At 35.3% G+C, this 27,580-nt stretch overlaps 6 protein-coding genes across 7 annotated transcripts; 1 reads left to right on the forward strand and 5 right to left on the reverse strand.

Moving 5' to 3' along the window:
• The first annotated feature begins 587 nt into the window (after nucleotides 1–587).
• LOC107482327 (rho GDP-dissociation inhibitor 1) lies at nucleotides 588–2,510 on the forward strand. The gene is made up of 5 exons (XM_016102777.3): nucleotides 588–865; nucleotides 963–1,029; nucleotides 1,233–1,451; nucleotides 1,548–1,672; nucleotides 1,757–2,510. The coding sequence occupies exons 1-5, from the start codon at nucleotides 623–625 to the stop codon at nucleotides 1,835–1,837; spliced, it is 735 nt and encodes a 244-aa protein (XP_015958263.1). The 5' UTR covers nucleotides 588–622; the 3' UTR covers nucleotides 1,838–2,510.
• Nucleotides 2,511–3,081: 571 nt separating this feature from the next.
• LOC107482326 (MACPF domain-containing protein At1g14780) lies at nucleotides 3,082–7,285 on the reverse strand. Its single transcript, XM_016102776.3, has 7 exons — nucleotides 6,634–7,285; nucleotides 6,269–6,507; nucleotides 5,778–5,979; nucleotides 5,617–5,694; nucleotides 5,338–5,521; nucleotides 4,638–4,804; nucleotides 3,082–4,092 (listed from the first exon to the last, which is right to left on the reverse strand). The coding sequence occupies exons 1-7, from the start codon at nucleotides 6,907–6,909 to the stop codon at nucleotides 3,388–3,390; spliced, it is 1,851 nt and encodes a 616-aa protein (XP_015958262.1). The 5' UTR covers nucleotides 6,910–7,285; the 3' UTR covers nucleotides 3,082–3,387.
• Nucleotides 7,286–10,943: 3,658 nt separating this feature from the next.
• On the reverse strand, nucleotides 10,944–13,857 carry LOC107482324 (sm-like protein LSM7). Its single transcript, XM_016102775.3, has 5 exons — nucleotides 13,654–13,857; nucleotides 13,428–13,509; nucleotides 12,839–12,910; nucleotides 11,974–12,026; nucleotides 10,944–11,259 (listed from the first exon to the last, which is right to left on the reverse strand). The coding sequence occupies exons 1-5, from the start codon at nucleotides 13,654–13,656 to the stop codon at nucleotides 11,170–11,172; spliced, it is 300 nt and encodes a 99-aa protein (XP_015958261.1). The 5' UTR covers nucleotides 13,657–13,857; the 3' UTR covers nucleotides 10,944–11,169.
• A 1,087-nt stretch (nucleotides 13,858–14,944) lies between these two features.
• On the reverse strand, nucleotides 14,945–17,421 carry LOC107482322 (probable amidase At4g34880). Its single transcript, XM_016102774.3, has 5 exons — nucleotides 16,702–17,421; nucleotides 16,296–16,507; nucleotides 15,764–16,000; nucleotides 15,488–15,680; nucleotides 14,945–15,399 (listed from the first exon to the last, which is right to left on the reverse strand). The coding sequence occupies exons 1-5, from the start codon at nucleotides 17,254–17,256 to the stop codon at nucleotides 15,034–15,036; spliced, it is 1,563 nt and encodes a 520-aa protein (XP_015958260.1). The 5' UTR covers nucleotides 17,257–17,421; the 3' UTR covers nucleotides 14,945–15,033.
• A 1,399-nt stretch (nucleotides 17,422–18,820) lies between these two features.
• Nucleotides 18,821–20,967, reverse strand: LOC107482323 (probable amidase At4g34880). Its single transcript, XM_021139529.2, has 5 exons — nucleotides 20,445–20,967; nucleotides 20,026–20,237; nucleotides 19,524–19,760; nucleotides 19,253–19,445; nucleotides 18,821–19,172 (listed from the first exon to the last, which is right to left on the reverse strand). Exons 1-5 carry the CDS (start codon nucleotides 20,919–20,921, stop codon nucleotides 19,122–19,124), a joined length of 1,170 nt encoding a protein of 389 aa, XP_020995188.1. The 5' UTR covers nucleotides 20,922–20,967; the 3' UTR covers nucleotides 18,821–19,121.
• A 61-nt stretch (nucleotides 20,968–21,028) lies between these two features.
• Nucleotides 21,029–27,295, reverse strand: LOC107482321 (kinesin-like protein KIN-12B). 2 transcript variants are annotated; one of them, XM_052258653.1, is made up of 17 exons: nucleotides 27,269–27,295; nucleotides 26,847–27,159; nucleotides 26,591–26,731; nucleotides 26,406–26,489; nucleotides 26,173–26,298; nucleotides 26,027–26,086; nucleotides 25,881–25,934; nucleotides 25,704–25,796; nucleotides 25,240–25,335; nucleotides 24,822–24,967; nucleotides 24,022–24,171; nucleotides 23,806–23,935; nucleotides 22,908–23,714; nucleotides 22,726–22,824; nucleotides 22,489–22,641; nucleotides 21,571–22,398; nucleotides 21,029–21,436 (listed from the first exon to the last, which is right to left on the reverse strand). In XM_052258653.1, exons 2-17 carry the CDS (start codon nucleotides 27,138–27,140, stop codon nucleotides 21,179–21,181), a joined length of 3,519 nt encoding a protein of 1,172 aa, XP_052114613.1. In that variant the 5' UTR covers nucleotides 27,141–27,159; nucleotides 27,269–27,295; the 3' UTR covers nucleotides 21,029–21,178. The 2 variants fall into 2 exon arrangements, with proteins under 2 accessions (XP_052114613.1, XP_015958259.1); XM_016102773.3 differs by lacking the exon at nucleotides 27,269–27,295 and having other exon boundaries at nucleotides 26,847–27,253.
• Between the last annotated feature and the right edge of the window lie 285 nt (nucleotides 27,296–27,580).

The following is a 27,580-nucleotide window of genomic DNA, read 5'->3' on the forward strand; positions in this document are numbered from 1 at the left end:
AAAACAAAACAGGATCCTAAGAAACTAAGATTCTAGAGATAGTTATGCTTTGGACTCGAATGAATGTGCAAGTCACTGTTATGTGGGATACACGTGTAACTAACTAACATTCACACTTACACTGTCAGTAACTCCAAAATTCTTCATATCCAATACAAAACGAAATGGTTGTGTTTTTCTGAATAAAAAATAAAGCATCATCAGGGTCTTAAAAAAATTGGATAAATTATTTCAAATACCAAACATTTTATTTTGATTTCTTTTATGATTTATGGACAGGTGACCCCAAAGCTCAAAATCTAAAATTGTCATATATTACACCATATGTAATCAATAATTCAATAATTATGCATAAGAACATGGTAGGTCTCAATTTTTTTGGTATATATGATATGACCTTCTCCACCATTAGTGGCTCTCCACCAACTTTATTCCAACCGTTTTTCATTACCATTTCATTTGATGGCCCACATTTACTGAGTGATTCTGTTATATTAAATCCAACTCTGAGTACATACGTATACATATACACCACTAAAGTCATAACCTCCTAACTCTAACAGTAAATTCAGGATAAGTTGTCAGGACTTACAACAACACACATTCTCTTCTGGAGTTGACAATGTCTACTGCTGTAGGAGCTGCCTCCACAACCAAGAATGTTCTCTTTGGAGCTAATTTAGATGAAGAGATCACAAACAAGGTTGGTAATGGTGGGGAACCAGGCCAGCTTCCTTACAGTGATGAAGAAGAAGAAACTGATGAGGCAGAGGAAGAGGAAGATCCCAAGCTAGAAACTGACAAGGAAATGGATCCTCATCCTGGTCCTCAATTCTCTCTCAAGGAGCATATTGACAAAGACAAAGTAAGACTTTCCAAAACCAAAATGCTTCAATTCCTTCACTCCTCAGCTTTGACTTTTTAAAACTATTCTTTGATGAAAATCTTTGTGCTTCTCAAAGGATGATGAGAGTCTGAGAAAATGGAAAGAGCAACTTCTTGGAAGTATTGATATGTCTGCTGTTGGAGGTACTTACATTTTCTTTTTCAGTCTCTTTCATCAAACAATTCTACAAATTATTATTTCATTGGAGATAATGCATCATCAACCTGACAGGGACAGTACATTTGCACTTAAACATACATTTAAGTTCTATTTGTAACCTCATGTTTGGCTTTTTTGCAAGTCATGAAATTCTAAAAAGCGCCCTTTTCTTTCTGTTGAAAATCAGAGAATAAGGATCCAGAAGTGAAGATAGTGAGCCTCACAATCATATGCCCAGGAAGGCCTGATCAAATCTTGCCAATTCCATTTACTAATGATTCTAAGAAGAGTGTCTTCACCCTTAAGGAAGGGACCAAATTCAGCCTCAAATTCACCTTCATTGTCTCCAACAACCTTGTTTCCGGCCTCAAATACACTAATGTTGTTTGGAAAACTGGTGTTAGAGGTGAGGCATACACCTCCTTTCTTCTGTGTAGTGCAACATTAATTTAACCTACCATATTTAAATTGTCTTGGTTACATATTAATTTTCATGAAACAGTGGACAATATAAAAAAAATGTTGGGAACTTATAGCCCACAGCAGGAACCATATACATATGAATTAGAAGAAGAAACTACCCCTTCAGGATTCTTTGCCAGGGGAATCTATTCAGCAAGAACCAAAGTAAGAAACTTCAATCACAGTTACAACATGGATTTACATTTTGTTTGATGAATGGGAAGAATTAACTAAATTTTCTTGGTGCAGTTTGTAGATGATGATAAAAAATGCTACTTGGATGCAAGTTATCAGTTTGAAATTCAGAAAAATTGGCCTACACCCCATTGAGACTCAATCTTGAGTAATCTATTGGTGGATTTGGTTCCCGTGATATCTTGTATCTTTTTCAGTGTCTGGTTGAAATTCAAATTTATGTTTATTAAATTCAGTTAGAGCAGTTAGTGCACATGCATGATGGTACATGGTACTACTATAATCCTCCCCTTATTATCTGCCATGGAACTTTTTTTTTCTTTTTCTTTTCATTTAAATAACTATAGATGCATTCATTCCACCAAAGATGCCTCCAAGAGTCAATTGTCATTATCTGCTAAGAGAGTGAAGGGTGGAAGTGTGGGGTGAAAGTGAACTCCATGTGGGATAATTAAAGAAATGGAAATCAAGAAGTATCTTCAACTACTGCCTGTTCTCTCTGAAGCAAATGGCCAAAAGTTCCATCAATTGCCTTGTGGTCCAGTAGCTTTTCTGAAAATGATCACCACATGCTGTTTACTAACTATTGAAATCAGAAAAATAAATTAATAGAAGAGGGTAGAAGCAGAATTTCCAATTGAATTATTTTGTAATGAAGACATCACTCAAAATTCCAACATACTGGCAACTAAATTTAACTTGAAACATTTTGCTGTTGCTTTGTGAGTTTCAGTTCTCCAAGATTTTGCCTAATTTGACCATTTTTGTCAATTGAGTGTTGCAAAATTCTACAAACAAAGAGGATTGGATTTGCCATATATTTCTTTACCCACATTCCCTGTATTCATAATCTTGGTGGGCATCAATGATTTGATATATGATAAATAATGAAGGCATTCCATCAAGCTTCCTTTCTTTCCAAGTAAAGATCAATAATTACTAAAATAATGATCACAAGATCACTAAAAACCAATGAGTACCAATAGTTAAGTACTTATCCATATAGGGAATATTAGGAATATTTCTTAGGAATCTATTGAGTCACGGGTTTATATAGCCTTGCACAATTCTGTGTTTATCTGTTGGAAAAGATTATTAAGGTCAATCAAATAAGTGCATGTGAAGGCAAGTGAAATCAGTCAAATTACACATGAATATAGTAGAGTAGGTTCAAGGTAGGATCACCCATTGAACATCTTATTCTTCAGTTCTTTCCAAATTTTCTTGTTTCTTTTTGACAAAATATCATACAAAATAAGATGATCAAATTAGAGGGGAAGAAGTGCAAATGGAACTCATTGATGAAAATTTCCGTCCTGTATTTTACTCTCTAACCAAGCATATTCAGGCATGGTGATATCATATTTTGATGCAACATATTGATTGGATTCAATTTGCGCCTAAACATTCTTTGTTTAATCTTTGCCACAAGATGGCTTATGATTGTTAAAACCCAACAAGATGTATTCAGATTCCAAAATTAGCTAACAACCACATTAATTTTCTATTGCATGTTGACAACTCCCACTCACTTTCTGAGTTATATACACTGTACAAAGCCTTTAGACAAAAAATATATACATGCAATCTGTAGTTTCCAAAAAAATTTATGATAATAAGCAACAACAAATGACAACAATGATAATATGATATCACTCTGGAAAGAGAAGAGCAGTGGCCAGGAATCAGCAGTAATCTAACAATGCAAACTTCACTTGTATTCCAATCTTACCACTGTCCGTGACGAGCTTGGCAGCAGTCACTAACCAATGACCCGGAGCATCATGCGGCCCTCGCACAACCTCAGCTGTCTCCACATATTTAAGCAGTTTACCTGAGCGAACCGGCACAGGTGGACCCTCTGGATAAATACCGGAGTTTAGCGCTGCTGGAGCCTGTTTCCGTGGAGCAGTGTTACTCTGTTGAGTGAATGAAAATGTTGTGCTCAAATTTGTGAAGAAAGATAACTTTCTTGAACCCTCTGGTGCGCCAGCCCACTCTGACTTCCGGATACTGCAATTAGGTATATGCGTGAAGAGAAGACGCAGATGAAGCACATTCCTTGGCCAACTTCCTTTACTAAGGATTTGTGCCCCAGTTACAACATAAACACCACTCGAGCCATTCAACCAATTCGGGTCATGCTTAACTACTGATGTGCACACCTTTGAGAATCTCTTCCATCTGACTGGTTCCAGAAATTGGTTGCTGGATTCATGGTCATCGGACCCTCGCCACATAGATGCTGTTTGCAGGGTTGAGGTGCCAGAAGAAAGAACCATGGTATTTGGAAGGCTCGAAAGATGTTGTACATGTAATGCGAGTCTATCACATTTCCGGCCTTCCAAGTACAAGCGGAGACCAACCACAGGTTTTTGTTCAGTTACCACCTGGCATTTTGTATAGAACACAATACTCTATGAGAAATATATGGTCAACAAGACAAGACTCGGGGCAAATAATGTAAATAATAAAATGAAGACGAAATCCCTACAAAGCTGTGAAGCCCATATTAGAAAGACTCTCGAAAAGAATAAACTCCTATGAGCATCTTTGCCCTTAGTGTCATGACTCCTGAAGACTAACATGAACCATGTTATACTATTATGTTTAGTACAATTTCTCCAATGGAGTTTCTTATAAGGAGGAAAAAGGAAGTTTCTGTCGCAACTTCTTTTTGGTCTGAATATGTATATCACAACTCAGTTCCATAATCCAAAACATTTCTCACTGGATTTAAATCCTAATCCAACCTGATACCAATATTTCAGACTCCTACGAGAACTCTCCTTTGACAAAACCCGAGGTAAGATTTTGCACCCCCCCCCCCCCCCCAAAAAAAAAACATAGTTATTTATTTTCAGAGCAAAGTAAGAGTGAAGTCCAGCACAAGCAATACTAGGTTGCTCAAACAGGAGCCTTTGGTTAACAGTACCTGTGTAGAGCTGATATGGAGCTTTGGACCCATGAAACTAAATTGCAGGGAACAGGAAGACGTCTTCGTCCGCTGATGCCTGAGAGGTAGCTCGCAAAACATTGGCGCCCATTGCTTGGGAATTTGAAACTCTAAGAAATATTGTATATCTTCAAGAGGAGGCTTGTCTATAGAGAACAAGTGAATCTGTTTAGTCATTTAGTGTTCGGTAATGTTGAGAGGGAAAAAATAGCACTATGCAAGAAATGATGGCTTTGCAACTTCATGTTTCGGAAAGCAAATATGATGAAGGTAACTTACACATGTCTAATTTACACCATTCAAATGTGCACAATGTGTAGTTTAGTGCATAACTTAAAAAAACGTGCAAGATGGTCCATAAACTTATTAAAAGAGTGAAATGTTCCTCTTGACAGATGTCTATAGAAATTTCAATGGAATCAGTCATGTTATGCCTTTGGTCAGGATTTTATGGTCGCAATTTCTGACAGATTTTGGATAGAAATCAGTGACGATGCCCATTTTGCACAAGTTTGTACATTTTTAAGGGCTACAAGGCACATTGAGTCAAGATAAAGGTGTAAACTGCACTCTTCCCTAGTTTTTCTGTTGGAGCTCATCTATATCATGGTTAATCAACCGAAATGAGTAAAAGACAACAGATTTATGTGTATCACTGTTCGATATAAGAAGAACTTACAACGTAAATACAAGTTGATTGCATGGCTAAGATAGCCACTTCCAGGAATCCCAGTTAGAAGTGATGAAATAGGAACGAATTTGAAGAGGATTGCTTCAGGATTAGAAGGCACTGTCTGGAGCCAATTTGAGTGACTGTTCTTGAACATATCTCCTCCTCTTTTGGAGCAAATAATAGTGAGGCCCTGTCCCAACATAAAGCAATATAGTCACATCCTAGTTCTTTTCCTCTTTTCCCCTCTTTAAACTTTAAATGTAAACATATCCAATTTGGGCTTACATCTTTGCTTGATGTTTCTGAAATAGTAGTGAACTGCATTGTGTTTGATTGCATCACACGATTAAAGACCTCAGGGACCTGCATGAATAGAAAGATTGCATTAACTTGTAAAGTAACAAACCAGTGAAACTGGTAAATTTGTAGATGATAAAGCAAAATACCTTCTGTTTGCCATCGGCTGTCTGCCTCTGTAGTAAAGAAGGACTCCTTACATCTGAAAACAGAAAATCTCCAAGATCTTCTAAATGTCTTCTGAGATCACCAGGAGAAATCTTTGAAGAATGCTTCTGTTTGACACAGATTACATCTTGACCACCAACAGCCATACCTACTACTATGTGTGTACCATATGTCTGAATGAACCTGCCTAACAAAATTCATCAGCATCACATACGAATCAACATAGAAACCCAAACTTAAACACCATATCAAACTGTCAAGGTCACTCCACATCAACTGAGATGGGTGCTATCAATGTCGAAACTCTTTCATTAGTCTGTTCAGTTCATCAACAAGACAACAACCGGGCTAAATTTCGTAGGATCGCCAAAATGATGAATGTATAACAACCAACAACGAATTGAATTCAAGACACTCAATTTAGTGAATTCACCACTCTACTTACTAAACATAGTAGAGGCGTGGTGTTTACCTAGACAGTGCTGCCGGGTCCCATTGAGCAGGAACAGACTTCTTAACTTCCTCTTGCAGCACAAGTGGAGAAGCTGTTAGATGTAAATAGTAGAGCGAAATGAAATAACCATCAAAAGCAAGATACTTGATGTCAGCAGCATCCCTCAACCAGTCACCACTCAAATCAAAAAGAGCATTGAAATAGCCAGAAGGTATTTTCCCTTGCACTGCCGATTTCTGATTTAACAACTCAGACATCTGAAAGTTTAAAAAAAGATTCAAATAGAGATCTTAAAACCCAAACATAGTGATATAACAAAGCTTTCTAATTGATTGGCATCTTACAAACGTAACAGAGAAGAAGATATAGAGAAAAAGGAGGACCTGGTTGAACTCAAGCACATCGGATTTGAACCTTATTCTATCCCCTTTATCACAACGAATGTCCTCAGAGACCCCTCTAATGGTGATAGAGGCTCCACCAGCTGCAGGGATCAAAATATCCCTCTTGTGCATTTCATCAAGCACCACCAACCTCTTCCCACCGCCTCCAACTCCCTTTGCAAACTTCAACCGAAAATCGCTCGCCAAGTCGAAACCTTTACCAAGACAATCCAAGGCCCTCATCTGAAACTGTGCACCCTCCTCTTCCACCGCCATCCCCGCAAATCAAAATCCAAACTTTCCAATAAAACAAGAAAACTCAGAGACCAGAACCAATAAAAAAATGAATAAAAGAAAAAGGGAAGACGAGTTGTTAGTTAAGCTAGGGTGCAATTAGGCAACAGTTCCTAGTGGGTTGGCAATGATTTTAATACAAAGAAAAGGTGTTAGCTTTGGGGTTTAGGTGCAAATGGGTATCAGGTACGGATTACGGAGGATCCAGATGAAGGTTCGAGGAAGGAGAGAAGTTGGCGGTGTTGTGGTGAAAGAGTGATTAGTGAATGTTAAGTAAGGTTGTTTTTATGCTGGGAGAAACAAGAAACAGGAATGGGGGTGGTTGAGTAATTCCGAATTGTGAACTCTCAAGTCTCAAGTCTGAACTGTGATTGTCAAGTGTTTGAGGATTTGACCGTGTCAACTCAACTTAAGTGTGTTTTTGTGTCTGTTTGTGAAAAAATGAGAACAATTATGGATCAATCAACGGTCCATGTTTGAAATAGGGTGGCTGAATGTCAACTCAACTTTTGTGCTGTTGTTGAATCTTGCTGTTTATTGCTGTTTACTTTTACTCCTTTTTCTTACTCTCTCATTGGACTATAGTCCATAGTAGATACGCTACCACCTTTGGAACTTGGAAGTTTCAAGTTAGAAGCATTAACACCGAAAATTAGAAAATTAATCGTCTCTATTATTAAAAAAAATTAAAAATATGAAATATAATTTTTAATTTTTTATTATTTTTATTATATTTATTTTTTATCTCATTTATAAAATTAATAATAAAAACTGACATTTTACCTCTTCAATTATTAAAAAAATTGAGTAAATCTATTTACCTGAAAATTGGCCACAAAGTGATTCCGGAAAATGTTGACCTTCATTAGTTCATTCTATTTCTAAAGATATTGCTTCCACTAATAACAAGTCAATTACAAATAGTGCAATAGAACCTTTCTAGTTTCTATTGTTGCGAGGTTGAAATTTAATTAATTTTATTTTAAGTTTATATTATGAAATAATAGAATAAAACAAGTTATATTATTTTAAGAGAAAATTTTGGGAGCTAGCAGTCTAGCACTTTTATTAAAATTTGGTCGACACTTAATCAACAAAAATAAATAAATAATTTTATACCACCAAATATAATCTCACACTATTAAAAACAATGATGATAACTAATTAACGACTATAAATTACAAAATTTGGCGACCCTATAGCACGCCTCTTATTTTAAACTCTATTCCATTATAAGATATTACTAGAGATGGCTACTCCACCCCTATCTGTGGATACCCACTCCACCCATACCTGCTCAAGACAGGTCGTCCCGTACTAGAATAAGTTTTTATCGGGACGGGGCGGGGGCTGGGTTTATATAATACCCGTCCCGGTATATATATAATATATATAATTTTAATATATAATACGTGTAATATATGTAAAATAATTAGTAAAATAATTAATAATATTGTATCATATTTAAATTTTAATTTTAATTTGTGTTATGCAATATCATGCTGGTTATTTAAATTTTAAATTTTAATAATTATAGAGGCAGGACGGATTAGGGTTTAATTTTTACTACCCGCACATAAGAGTGGACCGGATTTTATGTGGGTTATTGTAGGATAGAACGGGATTGGGTAGAGCAAAAATTCGCCCCTATCTACCCTGTTGCCATCCCTAGATATTACCACCACTAGAGTTGTCAAACTGACTAACTCCACCCATGTAGATTTGGTCATTAAATAGATTGGACTGTTTAAGTTCATTTTTAAGCCCATTTCATTTGCAGACTATAATTTTTTAGTTTGGACTGTTTATAATCAGTCTGATAAGTTAAATGGGCTGATCTGTTTACCCTTTTATTTTAGTGTTTAAAAAATATTTTGACAAAAAATATTATTTTTTAATTAAAAATTTTAAACAAGTTGTATTTTTTAGTTGATAAGTCGAATTTTCAGGTTAAATTAATAAAAATATCAGCTAAAAGTTTTATTTAAAAAAAATATAAAAAATAAATGAGTTCATGGATTAATCTGTCATTTTTTTCGAATTAATCGATGCTTAATTTTAGAAACAAAGCCTTTCCATTTAAATGAATAAAAAGACTTATCCCGATGAAGTTATCCGACGACCCTCCTACCACTCTCTACTCATTCACATTCTTACGCTTACGCTTATTCCTATTCCTATTCCGTAATGACGACAGGATGCTACAGCAAGGGGAGGATCACGGTTGGAAAAAAAAAAAATTAAAACAAAATTAGTGTGTTCACCAAAGGAAGAAGGTTAGAAGTTAGAACGGAATAATATTCATTAGGCCAATACTCCCATGTCTTTAATTTTGGTGTTAAAATTGTCGAAGTTACTTTTTGTAGTAAATTTTAAATATTAAAAAATTGTTTACTTTTATATTTTTAATTTAAATATTAATTTTTATCTCTTTTTAATAAGTTAGGTAAATGTATATAGACACCATAGCATATGCCTATCCATTATTGGAAAGTCTAAACTTGCTAAGATGGTTTTCCCTTGAACTTTAGACTGAATTTTATGATATGTGTGATTGATTGAATTTCAGTTTGCAAACTTGACTTTTCAATCTTAACTTTGGTCAAACTTATTAGTGTCCCTATATTTAACTTTATGATATTTATGATTTTTTGTCTAAATTTTGTTTAATTTATTTTCTATAGTAAGTTTCAATTTTTTAAAAATTATTTATTTTTATATTTTTTTAAATTAAATAATAATTTTTAATTATTTTTAATAAATAAACATCACTTTTTAAGTATCATAACATTCACCTCTGTTGAATACTCTTTTAGCTGTTGCATGTTAGCTTCAGAAACGTTAGAAAAATATTAAATATTAAATATAGAAATAAATCCAACAAAATAGTTTCTATTTTTTCATTTATGTCTTAGTCCCCTTATGAAATGAGATAGCTACAAAATTTTCAACACCTGTATGGCTGTATCAAGTCTTTTTATGTAAGACCAACAGTCCTATGTAAATTTACTTCTATGCATAATTGCATATGCAATTTCTCCTGCGAAAAATTCTAAACCTTCATAAGAATTTATTGTTTTTTATTATTATTTTTTATTATTAATTTAATTTTTTTAATTTAATAATTTAATAACATACTTTAATTCATATTTTAAATATTAATGACTAATTAATAACAAAAAATATTAAATTCTAATAACCATCTGATATTTCTCTTCTCCAGCCATCGTTTTCTCTTGCAAAGTGCTTCCACAATCCTTCGATAATATATATATTTTAAGAAAGTAAAAACTGATGGAAGAATTCCTATTAAATATCGGCTTACGTACTATACACCATCACTATTTTTTTTTAAATTAATGAAAATGGTCTCTTTCATCAAATTCAACTGGGCCTGACAACAAATTCGGATAAGCATCCTCCTCTTTCTTTTCTCTACGATGATTGATGACTTTATTTTTAGTTTTTTGAGTTTTGAGTTTTGACAGTATTCCTAACAAATACACCAAAGAGACTTGTTAAAATTACTACAAAATAAATTTTAAACTTTCCAAGTCACTTATAAGAATAAAAGTTTAAAAACTTACTATATTAAAATCATTACAAGTAGCTTTAGAGTATACTCGTTAAGAAAACCCTACTTATATTAATCACCAAGTACAGTTTTTTTCCCTCTCATCATAACCCTTTTATAGGTAAATTTTAAAAGGAAAAAAATAGATAAATAAAAAGGGCTATATATATAAGAACTAAGAACAGTTCCCCAGCAATTGTTAATACTTAATAGTAGCTTTACCCTGTAAAGGCTTGTCCTAAACAACACTAATCACTAGTTTTAAGCATAATTGATAATACCATTAGAAACAACTCTAAAGCAAACCTAAGAACTTAGCATTAAACAGACAGTGGTTGTGATCAAATAACTATGGTAACCAAATCTCAAGGTCAACATAATGCACATGATGTACTTGGCCAGATCAACATATAATATTCCATGAAGGGGAACTCGCAAGAAGTTAATAAAACACATTCTGAGCAAAAATGCATTACCAATCAGAGGAATTAACTTAATCAAGAACAAACTAAGTGCACATATGACATTATATTGATTAAAGGCCTAAGAATATATCCAAGATTACGAAGTACACAAAATGCTATTCAGAATCTCTGCATTAATGGTTTCATAGCAAAGCCATGAAGGGATTGATTAGCACTTAGATAACAGGTAAAAATACTTGAAACCTAGGCCCCATCTTGCTGTATAAAGGGGTTGGCAATCTCATCTGTACCATCAGTTGGGGACACAAGCATGACAGCAGTTCCTCTACAAACCTGCAGTGCACCAGAAGCAGTCAAGTCCCTTGGTATTGAAATATCCAAAACAAAACAAACTATAAAAAAGAAAACAAATAAATAAATACATCTGCTTATTTAGTCATGTTGTAAGTTTTATTTTTTATTTTCATTTTGCAGGAAATGATTTTGTGATATCATAATAACTTCCCCTATAGACACTGCAAACTCCAAAATTGGTGGAATTTTAAACAATTAGCATACAAGGGCAGGTGCAAAGCATCCTGTGTTACACAATCTCGAGAAACGATGCACTTAAAGGGTGTATGTAATGTAGGTAGCCTAGCCTAAATGCATCTATAGTCTTTAGATGTATTGCAATGAAATGCTCTTATTATAAAATGAACGAAGCTCTTTAAATTTTGCAGAAGCCTATTATTAATCTCTTCTATGAAGCATGGCATTCATAAAACGTTTGTTCCCCCTCCCCTTCCAATATGAACCTTCTTAGATCTTCATTTTACTTACATTTAATAATAAGCTTATAAGCTCTGATCAGTTTAACCCCAACTTATCCCACAACGGATAATTTTCCCTTTTCTTTATTCCAACTAAAAAACTCATCAGTTGAGGAGGAAAACCAACAAGGTTCAGGAAATTATTTTTCACATTCATGCATGAAATGTTAATTTTCAGACTGGATCAGCAAAATTTTACAAACAAGGTATAGTGTTGAAATGGAAGAAAACTTACAATTAAGCCAAGACGTCTGGTCTGATCAGTAGTTTTGAGAGGATCATCAGGATCTACAGCATGAGACAAATGCAATATTCATAAAAAAATATATATATTACAAGGCAGAAAATTTTTAGGAACAAGCCAACTTATTATTTTGGTAGAGAAAAAGGGAGAAAAGAAAATGAAAACACAAGTTCTACAGTGAACTCAATATTTGTATGGAAATCTTAATTTTGCTGTTGGATTTGATAAATCTGAACGAAAGCATATGTAAAAAGATGATGGATTCAATGAAAATAAGCCCCACTTAAAGTGAGAACAAAGTCAAATATTTTAAAACCCAATGTGTAACACTATTCAGCTTTCAGCACCAAAAAATTCTGTGCTAATTCCGCACATAGTTAGGGTTATTTTAGATGGACCTCTCACTCAAGTAAAATGGTAGTCTTGAGATATTTACATCATACAGTTTGATCATAGCTGCAGCGGAATTGAAGTTAAAGCATGCCAGTTAATAGCTCATTACTCATTCAGCCCTCACTCTCATGAATCAGTAAACATCCCTTTTCTTAATCCTCAAAAATTTGTGACACAAGAAAATTGATCTAGCTTAGTGTGGTAAAATAATAAATTTAATGAAGAAACTTCTTGACAACTAAACAAGTGATAAATCATACTCCTAACTATTTCATTCAAAATAATGGCAACAAAGTTCACCAGATGCACATATTCTTTGCCCCTACAAAACTTCATTGTAAGATGCAACAATGCGAAAGTTACATTACAAAAGTTATTAGCATGATAAGAAAGTCAAAGCTTCAGAAGTACATACACGATAAACAATTCATAAATAAAGAAATAGGATCCACCTATTAGTTACCTCTTAGAAACTCTACAGCTTCATCTAGGACAAGGTTAAGCAACTGATCATAACCTTTGAGAGTTCCTGTCACTGTAATTCAACAAAGTAAAATGTAATGAAAGTATGTATAAGAGTCTGATGCCATTTTAATTCAAGAAAGATGCATAAAATCTCAACTTAGTATTGATTAGCAAATGTTCATAAATTGCAGTTGAGCACTATTCATTTGAACTCAAAATGAACAGCAGTGATTTAAAACAAAAAAATGCCAAACTGACACGATTTTATTGTTCAGAAAGACAGGAACTACATCAAGATTCAAGAGTAAGCATTATCCTCCATGAGGAATTCACAATCTACAACCAGAATCAACGTTGGGAAACATTTACAATAATCATCCATACTGTGACTATGTTCAAATTGTTCACGTATCTAGCTTTAACACCAACGTACAAATATGAGACTAGTAAAACCATATCCAACCAAATAAAATAAAATAAACAATGAACCAAATACATACATTAACAATAGTCAACCCAATTCACACATATTTTGACTTACAAATAAATTAAGGGGAAAAACAAAGGAAGAGGAGATAGGGTTTAACCTTGTCTGCCACCAGTGAGTTTAACCTGAACACCTTTGTCAACGAACTTCGCTAGGTCCAGAACAGTTTCTTTCCTTCCCGACTGTCAATTTTAAAATCGATTAAAAGAAATGAGAACTATTTCCCTTTGCCCTTTGTTGCGTAAAAAAAACGGAACTTTGGGTTCGTGAATTAGGAAAAGTTATTAGGTTTTAGAAAAGAGGGGATGTGTTGCCGGAGAACGTACCATGGCTTGATTGAATTTGCAGCGGAGATAGCTTTGCTAGAAATGGTAATTTTCTGTGAAGAGAAAAGGGATTTGAGTTGCGGAATGATGAAGATGAAGATGAAGATGAAGAGGGAGAAGGAAGCTGAGTTCACACTCTCACTCACACCAAGTGTTTTCGAAGCAAAACTCTTCGCACCACACTGAACTCAATCAACACTTTTTAGTTTTTGCCCATTTTTTTGAGTAAATAGTAAAATCACTCATTTTTTTAATTGATCTCTGCAGAAAATTTTTAATCAAATTCGTATTAAATATTTTAAATATTTTCATTACTAACAGTATCAAATTTTGTTGATATATAATACATTAAGTAATACACATTTAGTAGTTTTAATTGATTATTAACATAATTAATTTATGAAATTAAATTAGATCAATTCTAAATTAAGAGATTTTAATACCTCAAGTTCTTGCCTCAATTAAGTTTTGATTTGATCTAATTTTATAAATTTATTATGTTAATAGTTAATTAAAATTCAGAGAAGAGTATTTGGTATCACTTAATATGTCACATTAACAAATTTTGACACTTATCAACAAAAAAAAAATAACAGAAAGACTAACATGACTAATTTAAAATATTTAAAGGATAAATTTGATTAAAAAAATTTCGAAAAATAATTTAAAGAATCTGAAATTGTTTAGAGACTAATTTAATTCTTTTTCTTCTTTTATTTATGCTACTCTACTTATTTTGGGTTAGGCATATGCAAATCATTACTATACATTGAGAATCTATATATTTTTAAAAATACAAATCATCACAGATACATTATTATTTATATCATATATTTTTTGTAAGTTAAAGTTATTTTTGTATTATTATTTCTATTTTTTTAAAAAGTAATCAATAAAAATATGAATCATGGGTGCATAAAATATTATACACAGAGACATAGTTGAGGTTTTATAATTTAAAGAATCTTTCCGAGTTTAATGAAAAATGAAATGTCTCCTAAACAAAATAGTACAAAATAGTACAAGATGTTATGATTTTGACTATAAAGATTGAATTTGAATTATAAAAAAATATATTCTGGAAGATCTATGTGTATTTATTGGTTTGAAATTGAGCTATTAACTAATTTATATGAGTTGCTGCTATTAAATTTAGTATTTTTATTTGGAGCAACACATCTATATATGTCTTTCTACTTAATTGGAAATATTTGGTAATCAAAGAAAATCAGCCAAAAACAGCCATAACTTGCCTTATTTAGCCTTCATTAATTGTTGCGACAATTAATGAATTTTAAATAAAACAAGTTCTGACTTTTTTTTTTGTCTCCCTAGCATTACCCGTACCTAATATATGAAGTCATAGAGTCAAACAAGACATTAAAATTTTAATTTGTGAATTGGAGGAGGCTGCTTCCTAAGCTTGGTTGCTTGTTCAAAGGAATAAGCAATTTCAATGAGCTTAGGCTCTGATCCTTTCAACCCTCCAAAACATATTCCAAATGGTGCACCCTTTTCATATCCTGCTGGAACCATTACTCCTGGGTAACCTCCAATAGCAAGTATGCTACTAAAGCTTGAAAATGGTGCCACCACGGCATCTAGTTTATTTCTTTTCATTAGTTTCTCAAACCCATTCTTCGATAATCTTGTCATATTTAATAATGCTCCATTTAGTTGTTTCCCAATTCCACTTGTCTTCTGAGCTTCCAGCATGAGATCTTGGCTATACTCATCAATCTTCTCCTGCCATTTCCATACCATTGTTAAGTTGGTATACATTGTTCACACTGTGCAAAATACAAAGGAAAAAAGGAGTTCTCAAATTACTCACCAGTTTTGAGTGTTTCTTGTTGAAAGCTATCACATCGGCCAAGCTTCTTACCGGTGAAGCAACCAAGTCTTTGAGGTATGCATTCAAGGCTAGTTTGAATTCAATATCCATTGCAATGGATTCACTTTGATCATAACTGATTTCACTTATGTTATCTATCTCCAAATTATCAACTAAAATTGCACCTCTTTGCCTGAGTTTCAATGAATTATATTAGAAATACTAACATTCATTAGAAGTAATAGTTGACACAAATATAAATAGCAATTTGATTACCTTAAGGTGCTCATATGAAGCTTAAAAGTTTCTTGCAGAAAAGCATCATCCCCAGAATTGAAGAATACTCTCACCACTCCTAGTCTCTTTCCTCTTAGTCCATCTTTCCTTAGAAATTGAGCATAACCACCTTTGGGGACAAATTTTGATGCTTCAATTGTTGCCTTATCATTAATATCTATGCCTGCAATGGTTTCAAGAACATAGGCAGCATCTGATACAGTCCTGCAAATTGGCCTGCACCAGCCCACAAAATTTTGCACATTAAATTCTTGAGAAAAACCCAAAACAGCCCCGGCCCTGAGTTTTACTTTTATGGGACGGATTAGCCCCTGTACCAACAAAAATCAATGTTATTTTTTTAGGCACAGGGGCTAATCAGTCCTAAAAAAAAGATCAGGGGCCGGATTGGTTGTTTTTTCTTTTGAGGGCCTCGTTGTCCTTTCGAGATAATTGTCAGGGCCAGATGAGGTATTCACTCTTAATTCTTTTATCTAAGAGAAAATGGAGAGGAGCACTGTGATATACTTACCCAACTGTGTCTTGTCTTGGGCTAATTGGGACAACTCCAGCTCTACTAGTGAGACCAACTGTTGGCTTGATCCCCACCACTGAGTTATAACTTGAAGGGCATAAAATGGAACCATCAGTCTCAGTACCAAGGGACACTGTCACCATATTTGTTGCCACTGATATTGCTGATCCGCTACTTGATCCACAGGGATCATCCCCTGTGTATGGATTCTGCAATTCACAAATGCCATTAAAAATATAGTCACTAAGCTAAGTTCACTAGCCTTTCAGTTGGATGATAACTTGCAATCACAGAAAATAGCATATTCTTATGTTGTCATAATACACCAAAATAACAAGCAATCAATCTATGCATTCCCATGTTTATACTACATAGTTTGGGGCTACATGTACATGAAAATTACCTTTCCTTGCCCACCTCTTGCACTCCAACCACTAGGTGCATTACTTGACCTGTAATGTGACCACTCACTGAGACTGGCTTTTCCTAATATGACAGCCCCGGCTTTCCTTAACCTGGTAACTACAGCAGCATCTCTAGGCACCACAGACCCCAGAAGTGCATAAGACCCTGCAGTAGTGTTCAGTTTATCCTTAGTTGCAATGTTATCCTTAACCAAAATGGGTATTCCATGCAAAGCAGAAAAAGGGCCTTGTGGCTTAGTCTTTCTCTCTTGGTCAGCATTGTCAGCTTGGGTTAGTGCATCTGGATTCACCTCCAACACCCCTCTGAGAACCGGATTCAGGCTTTGGATTCGTTTGAGGTAGAACTCAACCAGTTTCCTAGAGCTTAACTGGTTTCTTTGGAAAGCAAGTTGGAGATCATGCACGGTTGCTTCCTCAATTGAGAACTGCTCCTTGCTAAAGGTAGCTACTGGTAGCACAGAAGAGAGTGTTACTAAAAGGATCAGAAAAATGAATTGCAAGAAAGAGGATGCATACACTGATGGTGAAGCCATTAAGAGTTTAAGACAAGAAAATATCTTCAGGTGACTGCGCTATTGTATGCTTGGGATGAGTTGCATTATAATTGTGGAAAAGTGGAGGACAAAGAGCAATTAAAAGGTGGGTCACAGGCTGCGATGTTGGAATCCAAAAACTAATAGTCTTCCAGATCATCTACACTTTCAAGTTTCATCGCATACATTCTTTTGCCGACAGTATGTGCAACATGTGTTGGTCCCACATATCAAGTGGATATTATATATATAAAGTCGCTATTAACATTCTGTGCTAACACCGGTACTAGAAACTAGAAAGACTCAGTCCACATAAACCTTATTATTTTAATGAACTTAGTACTTATTTGAGTGTTATTAATTTCCTTCAAAAAAAATATTTTTTAAATAATAAATAAATAAAAAAATTATTTTTATCTTATTTTATCTAAATATAATTGATAGATGAAAAGATTTTTTTACATGAGATATTCAAATATAAAATTATTTTTATTTTTGTAAAAAATCTTTTAAAAAAATATCATTTAAAAAAGATCTTTTTCAAAAATGACGTCCAAACAAACCCTTATTTTTCGGATAAATCACTTAAAAAATTGAATTGAAATCAAATTTACATTAATCCTCTGAAGTTAGAAGAGTTATGTACTTAACCTATTTTAATGTAAATTGAATTCACTTATGTGGATTTAGCCATGCATATGTAAATTGAATTTAATACATTTAATTTAGGACTTTGGTAGTAAATCGAATTAATAAAATTTGATTTAGTGAGTAATTCAACCTTACTAGATTCGATTTATTAGGTACGAGGATGCACTAAAATAAACCGAATGGAATGAATTCGATTTAAGCATGAAAATATTATAGGGTAAATCGACTCCGCTTAATTCATTTACCCTTAACCAACATCATTATTAAGATGTTGAAGCCACTAAAGTAGACCTTTAACTTCTATATATACAAACAAGATGTGAATCCACATAAGAGTGACACTCAAAATGGCTAGGAAATAGCTTTCTAGTTTTTGTGTATTACAAAGACACAATTAAAAAAAAAAAAAAGCTATCGGAAATTAAGTTTACTGATAAAGATCTGTTGGGCGTCTTTATCAGACCTTCTATGAGCTTGGTTGATGAATTCGAATTACTAAGAGCAAAAATCATGGCTACAATTCGAAATCATTGGTTTCGATTTATAATAGATGGAGCCAAAATAGTAGTAAATTGAACCCATTCCATTCGATTTATATCAATTTAAAGTAGTTCGAATTTGATTAATTCGATTTATTACTAGAATGTCTAAATCGACTTTACTTAATTCGATTTACATAAAAATGTGTCTCAAGACATACACGTAACGTTATTCACTCTAGGGGATCCATGTAATTTTGTGATCCAATTCAATTATTTAAGTGATTTGCAATTATGTTTCACTATATATATGATCATCATCCATTCAACTTTCAGCCTTTAATTCTTTAATTACTTTCGAAGTGCTTTGTTTGGGTCTAAATGTAGTTGAAGTAAACCCCTGATCATCTTTTCAGTTATTGGATTATGTTACATGTCACAAACCATATCATTGTATTGATTTTATTAATGGTCACACAATACAGATCATTGTTTAACATTAAACCTTTTACTTATGAATTGGAGGAGGCTTCCTAATCTTAGTTGATTGCTCAAAGGAATAAGCAATTTCAATAAGCTTTGGCTCTGATCCTTTCAGCCCTCCAAAGCATATTCCAAATGGCACACCCTCTTCATATCCTGCTGGAACAATTATTCCTGGATAACCTCCAATAGCAAGTATTTTGCTAAATCTTGAAAAAGGTATCACCACAGCATCAAGTTTATTTGCTATCATTAATTTCTCAAATCCATATTGGGAAAATGATCATACTCATCAAGATTCTCCTGCCATTTCCACAAGATTGTTAAGTTGGTAAGATGGCAAAAAACAGAAAATAAAAAGGGTGACCTCCAAAAATGCTAACCTGTTCTGAGTGATTCTTGTTGTATTCTATCACATCGGCCAAGCTTCTCACCGGGGAAGCAACTAAGTCATTGAGGTATGCATTCAAGGCTAGTTTGAATTCAATCTCCAGAGCAATATCTTCACTTTGATCCATATTGATTTCGACGATGTTATCTATCTTCAAATTGTCAACCAAAAGGGCACCTCTTTGCCTGAGTTTTATGCAAGTACAAGAGACTTGTCACAGTTCAAGTAACTAAGGCTTTGAAATAGATGCTAGTTTCCAATACCTTAAGGTTTCTAGGTGTAGCTGAAAAGTTTTGTGCATAAAAGTACCATTTCCAAAATTGTAATATGATCTCACTACTCCTAGTCTCTTCCCGCTTAGTCCATCTTCCCTCAGAAATTGAGAATAGCCACCTTCTGGGACATACTTTGATGCTTCAATTGTTGCCTCATCGTTAGTGTCAATGCCTACAATGGTTTCAAGAACACAGGCAGCATCCGATACAGTCCTGCAAATTGGTCTGCTCTAGCCAACACAATGTTAGGGTAATGTCTCAATACAGAAATATAAGGATACTGGGAGATACAAACCTATTTGGAGAAGACGACAAAGACAGAAATAAACAAAATCTATTAGGCCGTAAACAATTTGCATCCACAAACAAAGCCTCTAGTTTTCCTATCCTACAACACTTGCCAAACACAAAGTTATAACTAGGGAATGAGAACCTGCAACAGGCTTTTGATATAAGAGAAATGGAGGCACTGTGACTGTGATATACTTACCCAACTGTGTCTTGTCTGGGGCTGATTGGGATAACCCCAGCTCTACTAGTGAGACCAACTGTTGGCTTGATCCCCACCACTGAGTTATAACCTGAAGGGCATAAAATGGAGCCATTAGTCTCAGTGCCAAGGGACACTGTCACCATATTCGCCGCTACTGATATTGCTGATCCGCTACTAGACCCACAGGGATCACCCTTGGTGTATGGATTCTACAACATACAGAACATAGCCATTCAGCCAATCTCACTAGTCATTAATTTCAGTTACATAACTACTTGCAATCACATAAATAAGCACTAATAGCATCAAGTTCACTCCAATACAAACAAACTATACAAAACCTACTGACACCAGAACATTTGATACACAATAAGAACATTAATAAATGATACAAGATTATGATAAGTTTAAATTACCTTTCCTTGTCCACCTCTGGCACACCAACCACTGGGTGCATTATTGGATCTGAAATTTGACCACTCGCTAAGAGTGGCTTTTCCTAATATGATAGCCCCAGCTTTCCTTAACCTAGTGACTACACCAGCATCTCTAGGCACCACAGACCCCAACAATGCATAAGACCCTGCGGTGGTGTTCAACTTATCCTTAGTTGCAATGTTATCCTTCAATAAAATGGGAATTCCATGCAAAGCAGAGAAAGACCCATGTGGCTTATCCTTTCTCTCTTGGTCAGCTATGTCAGCCTGGGCTACTGCATCTGAATTCACCTCCAGAACAGCTTTGAGGTCTGTGTTAAGTGTTTGGATTCGCTCTAAGTAGAACTCCACTAGTTCCTTAGAACTTAACTGGTTTCTTTGGAAAGCAAGTTGGAGATCACGCACCGTTGCCTCCTCAATTGAGAAGCCCTGCTCGGTAGAGGTAGTTGGTAGCATTTCCTCTGGAGAATTTGCAGTTGCAGCCTTCACGAAAGAAAAGTCAACGCTCCCACTATACAATCCACTATTTTTTATATCATATTGAGTTTCACAGCTAAATATCTTGTGGTGGATAACTAAGATTGTATATTAGGCTTTGGTGCAACGTAGGGGGAGGACACAGGGAGTTACACTCATTTGTACTGAGTAAAAATCATATTAACAATTAAATACAAACCTAGTAAAAGATTACAGTTATAAGCAAACTTATTAATCTATATGTTACATCTGTCATAACCAGAGAACCAAGATTGTTCTGCTAGTTTTGCAAGGTCGCTGTCCTCTTCATTACAGAATGGCTCAAATTGTTGAATTACACCATGATTACCAGTTGGTTCTCTTTCTTTCTTAGGCAAACGTGCTTCGGCAAGCAGTTCTTGGAGTGTGGTTATCTCCTTCTCATGTTTATTCTTCAATTTATCAACTTGTTTGTAGGCCTTTGCAGCTTCCTGCTCAGCATCCATAGCTCGCTTCTGGAAATTACCAAGGAGTTTGGTTCAGAAGAACGAAAAAAACTGTGACTCATATTGAAGTGCTATATTAAACGTCATCAATGCAATGCAAACTTTATTATTAAACATACATACATATTTGATTCTTTACTCACCTGTGCAGTAATGACACCTTCCTCTGCTTCTTTAAGCTGCACAAGCAGTTCACTTGCAGCTTGAACTGCTTCACTGGTATCCTTCAATTGGGCTCGAAGGCCTCTATTTTCATCCCTTAAGATTTTTATTTCCTTTTCTTTTTCAGCTTTTAATGCTGTAATTTCAGCAGCTAGGGCATTTATGAACTTAGACTCTGGACCTCTTACCCCTGCTCTGGAAGCTGCTTTCTTGACATCGTCTATTCCATCCTGGATCTTTCTATGCCTTTCAAGCAATTCTACATGTTGCTCTTCCAGATCTGCATATTGCTCTAGAAGTCGTGCATGGCCTTCTATAGCTGTTTGCATTGCTTGATTCAGTTCCCTAACACACTTCCTCTCAGCATCTAGTTCCTGCTTCCTCTTTGCAGCCAGTGACTTGTTAGCTTCAAGCTCAGCACTCAGTTCTTTGGTAAGTGAAATCCACTTTCTCTCGGCATCGGCCCATTGACTTCTTTCATGTTCAAGTTTTTCTTTGGCACATACTGGATTTTCACTTTCCCAGTCACCACCCTCTGTTGAATCTGGAATGGCAGTGAGATTTGCTGCCAAACTGGGTTCAGATGAATGAGTCAATTGCAATGGCAGATATTGCTTTCTTGCTGATGTGGCTGAGGAGTCTACATAAAATTGAAGCTGGTTTCTTAGACTTTGTATCTCCTCCATCAACACTTCCTTCTCCCCCAATTTGTAGAAATTCTGGTACTCTTCTAGCTCATCTTGTACTCTTTTTAATTCTATCTTCATCTCCAAAACTTCTGGATGATGTTCATAATTCTCCTTTAAAAGCTGTCGAATGTTTAAAGTAGGGTAAGTCCTGAATATAAGCATCAAAACGTGTCACCATAAAACAGAAACCGTAAAAGAACATATTTCTACCTTGTGTTCATGCCCGAGGGAAATCAGCTCTTCATCCAAGAACTCCTCAGCAGGTAAAACACCATCAATAAGACTCTCAAGGCGAAGAATCTTTTCTTCCTTTGTCTGTGCAATTATGGCGTTGCATTCCCTCTCATGCTTGTATTGTTGCAACTACAAGTATGAATGAAAAAATTTCACAATAAGATGGCAAAACAATGGCTACAGATGGTCCTTAATAAACAAGCTGAAACCTACTAAATGATTGAGCTGCATTATCTCAGAAGTCTGCTTCGCACAAAACTCTTCCAGCGCCATTTCTCTCCTTATAGATCCAGCCAAAACCTTCTCTATTGCCTGTATCATGACAGTAAGAAATTATAATCAATAGAGTGAATTCAAGCTAATTGGCAAAATTAAGCTGCAGCTCTTATACTCACTTTTAGAATTTTCTTCTTCTTCGGCTTATCTGCTGACTCAGGGCAACCAACAGGCACCAGCTGCATGTTTGAACCTTCATCTATCTCAGTGACATCATTCTGCACCATGCTTTTACAGTTATTGCAGTCAAACACAACAGAATCTTCTTCTCTAGCATTATTGTCGAGAAAAGTCTGCACTCCCACGTCAACTTTGTTAGCTTGACATATTAGCTTGGATTCCCTGTGTTTGAATGAGAGCTCCAACGATGACTGCCTCAAAGCTGAACTATGATGCTGGCTACCAATAACATCAAGACCAATGCTTGCAGCTAAATTTTCATTTTTAGTAAGGAAATTTGGAGCTTCCTGGCCAGAAAAGCCCGTACACAATTTCTGATCAACAATTTTTGTGTCTAACTCACTTTCACCTTGAAGAATATTATTAGAAGGAGACAGCCTTAACGAAGTCTTCAGACTTTTCCTGCTACTGGTAATTGTTGGTGAAACACTGGGAGTTGGGGATTTGAGGTTAGGGGGTGAATTGCATTGGGCTACACCAGGGTTAGGAGAATCAACAGATGCATTGGGGGCTGACAGGGCAGCAGAACCTCCATCCGTATTGTGGAGAGTTACCAAATGGTCATCAACACCATGCTCAACAATCTCCATCACCTCATCACCATCATCATCAACATGACGTAGTGATTGTGGGCGGCTAAGGCTAGACTGCAATAAATTCAAACTTCTTTGGATCCAAGCTGTTGAATGGCCTCTACTTCCATCACTTGGACTGTAACCATTTGCTTTAATTTGATGCAGCTCATCCTATTGATTTCTTACACTTATTAAATTGTTCAAAAAAATTTCATGTTCTGAGAAAAACAAAATGATTGAGTACAGTGGAAGAGATATATACCCTGAGTTGGCGTATCACTTTCCGTAAGTGGTTCACATCATCATGCATAACTTCATTAACAACTGCTTTATTCTTGATAGCTTTGGCACGTTGTGCAAATCTCAGAGTACTGAAAGTTTCATTCCTACAACTGAAATCCTGAGACATGTCAAGATATAAAGATTTCATAAAGATCAAACACAAAAAGAATTCAAATCAGCAGTGGTTAACATCTACCTTTGTGCTGGGGAAATAGCACAAACCATTGTTAATTTTGCATTTCCTCCAAGGGAATCCTGCAATAAAAACGTCAACTTGGAATCTCTATATGGTATATGTCGCTGCTTTCCTGTCTGAGAAACTTCAGCTAGAATGTTTATCAAATTCCTGAAGTACAACTTAACATCAGTAACTATTTTGAATGTTGAGAAAAAAAAAATTGTGTAGTCAGCAAAGTACTAATAAGATGAATACTATGTATTTCCAGCAGAATCTACTCTAGTATATACAAGGAAATCCTTGATTCCTAATGGTTCCCACATCTTTGCTCTAATAATGCTAACATTGAAGGTAGTGAAAGGAAATTCTATGTCAACTATATGAGCCGCAATCATTAAGGTAGTAAATGGTAGATTGCAAATGCGAACAAGTGAAAGAGAACAAGTAGCAGTGATGCAAAATGTTGAGATGAGTGAAAAAATCAAGAAGAAAGGGTAGCACGGATTGTAAGAAGGTGACCAAAAGGAATTGTGCAACTTGGCTTGTTATGGGAGGAGAAGAGCACAAAGTCTCCTGTGAGAAAAAAGAATCAAATGGAAGTCCAATTGCAAAAGTAGAATAGAAGATTTTACTCTAAATGGCTCTAATTGGGGAAAAGCCTACGCATATGATATGGCTAAATTCACTTTGCCTTCTATGAAAATCTTTAATGTTGTGATGGCAAGAGGTATTTTCTATGAATACTTATTAAACCATTTGTGATTCTGCTTCAACTCCTGTATAAAGTCTATGTCAAACAAATACTTATTAAACCATACCCAAGCTGTGAAAGTGATCTATTAATATTGCCAGCTTCCTTCAATCGCTCTCCAGCAGCACCCGTTAATTTTTGTCGCTCAGACCCAGCTAAATCAACAAGGTTGATTCTACTTGTTTTAAATCTGCTTATACCATCTGCAGAGCTCTGCAAAGTGCAAATATGAATTTACTTTAATAGCTCATTTATCGACGGTTCTCTTCTCAAAGAGGAAAGCTTCCCATATTTCACCAAAAAGAAAAAACCAACATTACTATATTTCATTCCAAGTTTCTAATATGTGACATCTTTTCTTTGAAAAACTAATCTATCTTAGAATCTGAATCTTGTAGCTGTGGACAAATAGAAATTCACAATTATTTGAAGAAGTTTCTATTACTCAACAATTTCCAAACCATGAGGAAAGAGAGCATCATCACCTTACATCGAGATTCAACAACACAAGTAAAAACAGTGTGAGAGCGAGAACTCTCAGAATTTATACTAGTTGCACCTACTCTTCTGTTTGACAGTCCCTGCATGATGAAATGCAAATTCTCGAGGTTATGGGCTTTAGATAGGGAGGTAAAGAAAGGAAGCAAGGATAAAGACTCTGAAAACTACAACATATATATATAGCTGGTTGAAACTTCTGAGTAGAGTTTATTAAATAGAACTTTTTTTTTTATAAAGGCACTGAAGACAATAATTTAATTTTCCATGAATTATGGAATAAATGAATGTTGTTTTCCATTCAGTTATTCATGCTTCAGAGCGTCAAAAGTTAACCTCATGAAGAATTTTAGTTTTAAAATCAAACATTATGGTACTCAGAATGAGGTAACACAAGGTAAAAAGATTTATCTTCATTTCCTATGAATCCAAGAAGTATGGCAAAGTGCACCTTAATTAAAAGCTGAGTCACATCCTTCATAGAACAGACAGGCTCTTCTGTAAGATTTTCAACATAGACGCCAGATTTGACATCTTCTCTGATCTGGCAAAAAAAACGTGACCCATTCTAGTATAAACAATTCTAACACGAAGTAGTGGAACTAGAAATATAAGATATAAACTTTACCTGTAGGTTTCTTTGATTTGGATCTAATAGATCTGTTATTTGTTCATTGTATATCTGCAAAGCAAATTTGTGTGTCAAATTGACTGCATCACAAGGTTTAGCAGGAAGGGAGATAGAAAAAATAATATCCAGTCATCCAATTCTACCTCAATAAAAGAACAGCGGCACTGATACTTGAGTTGCTGGTCAGAACGCTTAGTTTGCTCCTGTGAAGGAAACACAACAACAAACATCAGACAGAGTCATACATTCAAGACAGGGTTCTTAATAGCAAGCAAAACTTAAAGCTCACTTCGTCTATGCGGGCAAAAAGTCTCTCGAATATGCGTGGTGTAAGGCCTCTCTGATCATTTGTTAGATTGTCTTCTGACAAAGAATTGGGAGGTCCCCAGATTGTATACGTCTTTCCACTTCCCGTCTAAAAACACATGAAATTAACTTAATCACTAGTAATGATAACAATAATAATAATAATTTACAACATAAGGGGAAAAGAAAAATGTTATTGGGAGAATGGAAATGAACCTGCCCATATGCGAATACAGAACTATTGAATCCTGCCAAGCAATTCTCCACAAGAGGCGCCCCGACAAGCTCAAAAATGTCTAGCTAGAAAATGAAATGATAAATTGGAATTAAACAGCTGAGGATAACTCGTGATGACTAAACACACATGTCATTAGTTCAATTCTATAAATGGAAGGTAATACCTGAGTAGCGTTAGTGTCAGCAACAGAATCAAATGTGAAATTCTGACCGTTGATGAACAATGAATCATTGGAAATCTTCTTAACCCCAGAAGAATCCACTTCCTCCTTGTCGTGGCGCAGAGGTCTCATCCTCACAACCACCTACAAAACGAAAAATAGGAAGTAAATTAAAAAAAAAACGGATCTTCATTTCTCCAGCAACACTTCAGCCCCCCTACTTTCTATTCAATGTCGTTTGAGAGAGAAAACGTGATACCTTGACCCCAGAATCGAAATTGGCGGGGACTGAGTTGTCAGTAAGAGGGACATCAAGGGCGAGCTTGCGCTTGAGAGGGTTTGAAGAGGGAGGCCTCGGAGGCAAGAGGCTTTTGAATCGGGCATTGTGGTGTTCGGGAGGAGGATCATTCTCCTTGGTGGATCTGTTCCTGCGAGATGGCCTGGGTTTTTTGGCGGTTGAGGAAGGTGAAGGTGAAGGAGAAGGGAACTCTGCGGGAGTAGGAGTGTGTGTCTCCCGCAAGATTGCATTTCTTGGCAGCATGAAGTGCTTCATCGCTGCACTGTAATGGATTCTAGAGAGAGAAAGTAGAGAGAGAGTATAGGGTTAGGGTTTGGATTAGATTGGGGTAAGAAGACAACAGAGAAAGAAAGGAAAGAGAGGGAGACGGAGACGAACGCAACTAGCCGTTGGGATTTGAATGTTGGTTGGCACGTGTGAATTGCGTGACGACTGACGAGAGAGAGAGGCTGAAGAAGAAAGATTTTTTAGTTAATGAAGTAGCCCTGTATCAATAAAGAAAATAATAAATTTCTTCTGCTCTCAAAAAGACAAAATAAAAATTTAGAATAAGTGATTTAATTTAAGATTTAAGAAAAAAGTATATTCAAGTTATAACTCTAACCAAGTTTAACTAAGTACACCTAAATTTTATTGTCGTCGTTTCTTCTTCTTCTGGTACTTTTATTAAATCATTTCGGTTCATTTCTTAGTAA

The sequence above is a fragment of the Arachis duranensis genome, chromosome 3 (genome assembly GCF_000817695.3).
Source record: "Arachis duranensis cultivar V14167 chromosome 3, aradu.V14167.gnm2.J7QH, whole genome shotgun sequence".
In the NCBI taxonomy this organism is placed as follows: Eukaryota; Viridiplantae; Streptophyta; class Magnoliopsida; order Fabales; family Fabaceae; genus Arachis; species Arachis duranensis.